Here is a 2,533-nt window from a genome sequence, read left to right as displayed (position 1 = left end):
AGCTGGTGATTTATTTATTTATTTATGAGTAGATTCGGGATACAAACACAAATCTCGAAATCACACGTAGAAATGCCAACATGCCAAAAAGGAACCATTGGAGATTTGAAATCCTAGAGCCATATTTCTTCTGTTAAAAGAGTCCTTGGACAACAACCATCCTTGGGCAAGGTACCAATGGAGTTTGGAGGAGTTCTTGGACCACAACTGTCCTTTATAAAGGTCACATCACAAGGGAGCTAGCAATGTAAAATTCGATTCAAAACATCCAACTTCTACCTACTTCACCCACTAACCATATTTTAGGGTCTCTTTCACCACTAACCGTATTTTAGGGCATAACAGCTGGCTGTAGTAGTCATGCTACTTAACTGTGGTAACTTCATACTTATATACAATTTCAAACTACCATTTTAAGTTTTCCGTTTTTTTTTTTTTTTTTCATTCTAGAGAAATGAGTTCCTACCGGGGCAAGGAACTGCCTTTTCTTCCAGGGAAAAACCAAAACGACTTGAAAAACAAAATAAAAAAGAAGGCTTTTAAAAAAAGGAAGGAAAATGATGAAATTTGTCTATTTTCCTTTCTGGTTTTCTTGTTTCTCTGAATCGGTGAACGATTAAGAAATAAAGAGGATCTGTTTCAAAAGAGAAACCGTTTTATCGATCCGATCTCCTTTCTCACGCACAAAAACCTCTCTTTCTCCATTCTCCACCGTCCACATCATCCCATCCTTGATTTTGACCGTTCATCATCTTTTCTGTACACGAAATCTAGACCAAAATTATTTGGGTATGGAAACGAAAAGAACTACTACTACTTCATTCGATCTTGCCGACGCCGATCCGTTTCACCGCTGCATTCCTGACGCTATCTGCCTGAAAACAAAACCCGTTTTGTTCCAGCCCTGACATGTAATTCCTCACCTCTTTCTTAATCATCTCCTGCATAACCGATAGCAACTCTTGATTGAAAGGGGAAAATGATTTTTCCGCCAACGATCCGAACTCATGATAGGAGGGGGACAGTTGTGTGTGTGAAGGTTCTGACGGCAACAGCGGAAGCTCGCTGTTGTTATTGTTTGTATGCGTAGATCCCGACCCCGATTCCGGATTCGAAACGTCGCAGGAATGGACGGATGGAGTGACGGCCAGAGAGAGATTGAGAGACATAGTCGGAGGCGGTTCCTCGTTGGTGGAGGAAGATGTTTCCAGCTGAGTTGAAGGGGGCAAAATCGGGCCGGTTCTAGGGACAGGCCTGTAGATGAGGGAGGACGTTGATGGAAGGGGCAGGCTCGAATCACTGACATCCGATCCGGAAGGGCTGCCGGGACTGAGACATAGGCCGGAAAAGGATGGCCCACCACCAGCGCCGAGGCTCGCCGATCTCTTCAACGGCGGATTATCTAGTGATGCAGTAACCGCTGCTGCGTCTTCTGAGGAAGAAGAACATTTCCGTTTCAGAGTAGAATTCCAATGATTTTTAATCGCGTTGTCTGTACGGCCGGACAGTAGACGTGCGATGGTGGCCCACTTGTTGCCGAACTTAGCGTGGGCCCGTACGATCGTCTCGTCTTCCTCGGGCGTGAAAGGCCGATGCTCAACCTGCGGAGAGAGCTGGTTACACCATCGGAGCCGGCACGACTTGCCAGATCGGCCTGGGATAGATTTGCTGATCAGGGACCAGTTGCGTGGGCCATGCTTCTGAACCAGATTCCTTAGAGATTCATCTTCTTCAGGACTCCATGGCCCTTTAATCCGATCAAGATCCTTTCTAGAAGAAGAAGAAGAAGCCATGAATGGAAGGTTGGATTTGAAACCCTAGAAAAGGAGACGAAAGGTGAGATTTTTTTTTGGGGGGGGAGAGAGAGGGTTAAGGGGAAGAGAGAGAGAGAGAGAGAGAGAGAGAGAGAGAGAGAGAGGAGAGCCTTTGGCTCTGTTGCGTTACAAGAAGAAGAGAAGCCGGGAATGTGAGAAGGGTAGATAAAGGAAGAGAAAATGACCGGGAGAGCCGGTTGGTGACCGGTCATAGGCGTTAAGGCCACCGCCTTCTTCCAGGCAGGCGGTTGCTTGGATACAGCTGTTATCGGGACACGCGTCGGCAAGGCGCTGCGCGAATTTACATCGTCGTGAGCTTGTATCTCGCTAATTTCTCGGGCACGTTAAATCTCGCTGGTTTTCCTTTTTGGGTTGTGGTGCACAGTTGTGTGCGTTTTTTTTTTTACAGTTCACACGGTTTCTCACCCACCTTACACGTGTCATATCTATGTCAATCCATACCTTCAAAATCATAGGCCCATTTTATTCCTCGAACTGTCTGTCATATTAGAAAAAATTTCAGTTCTCCATGTTTGACAGCTGCAATCGAATAGTTATATTTGGAATCAACGGTTGATTTCAATTTATGTTAGATCAACAATGGCCCACGGTCTCCACGGCGTTGATGAATACGGTGCCACGTGTATTTGGCACAAATGTTCACATCGGTATACGTTATACACCGTATTCGTAGTGGTCTGCTACCTACGATGTATACC

The 2,533-nt window shown here is 45.7% G+C and overlaps 1 protein-coding gene across 1 annotated transcript; it reads right to left on the bottom strand.

Moving 5' to 3' along the window:
- Window positions 1–558: 558 nt before the first annotated feature.
- On the bottom strand, window positions 559–1,909 carry LOC131219139 (transcription factor MYB44-like). Its single transcript, XM_058214143.1, has one exon. The coding sequence runs from the start codon at window positions 1,791–1,793 to the stop codon at window positions 819–821; it is 975 nt and encodes a 324-aa protein (XP_058070126.1). The 5' UTR covers window positions 1,794–1,909; the 3' UTR covers window positions 559–818.
- Between the last annotated feature and the right edge of the window lie 624 nt (window positions 1,910–2,533).

The sequence above is a fragment of the Magnolia sinica genome, chromosome 11, assembly GCF_029962835.1.
Source record: "Magnolia sinica isolate HGM2019 chromosome 11, MsV1, whole genome shotgun sequence".
NCBI classification, from domain to species: domain Eukaryota; kingdom Viridiplantae; phylum Streptophyta; class Magnoliopsida; order Magnoliales; family Magnoliaceae; genus Magnolia; species Magnolia sinica.
The sequence above is the reverse complement of the archived record's forward strand: the minus strand, read 5'-3'. Positions and strand labels throughout refer to the sequence as shown.

Bases quoted from the DNA above. Each gene is read 5' to 3' on its own strand.
- LOC131219139 (XM_058214143.1), bottom strand. From the start codon at position 1,793: ATGGCTTCTTCTTCTTCTTCTAGAAAGGATCTTGATCGGATTAAAGGG.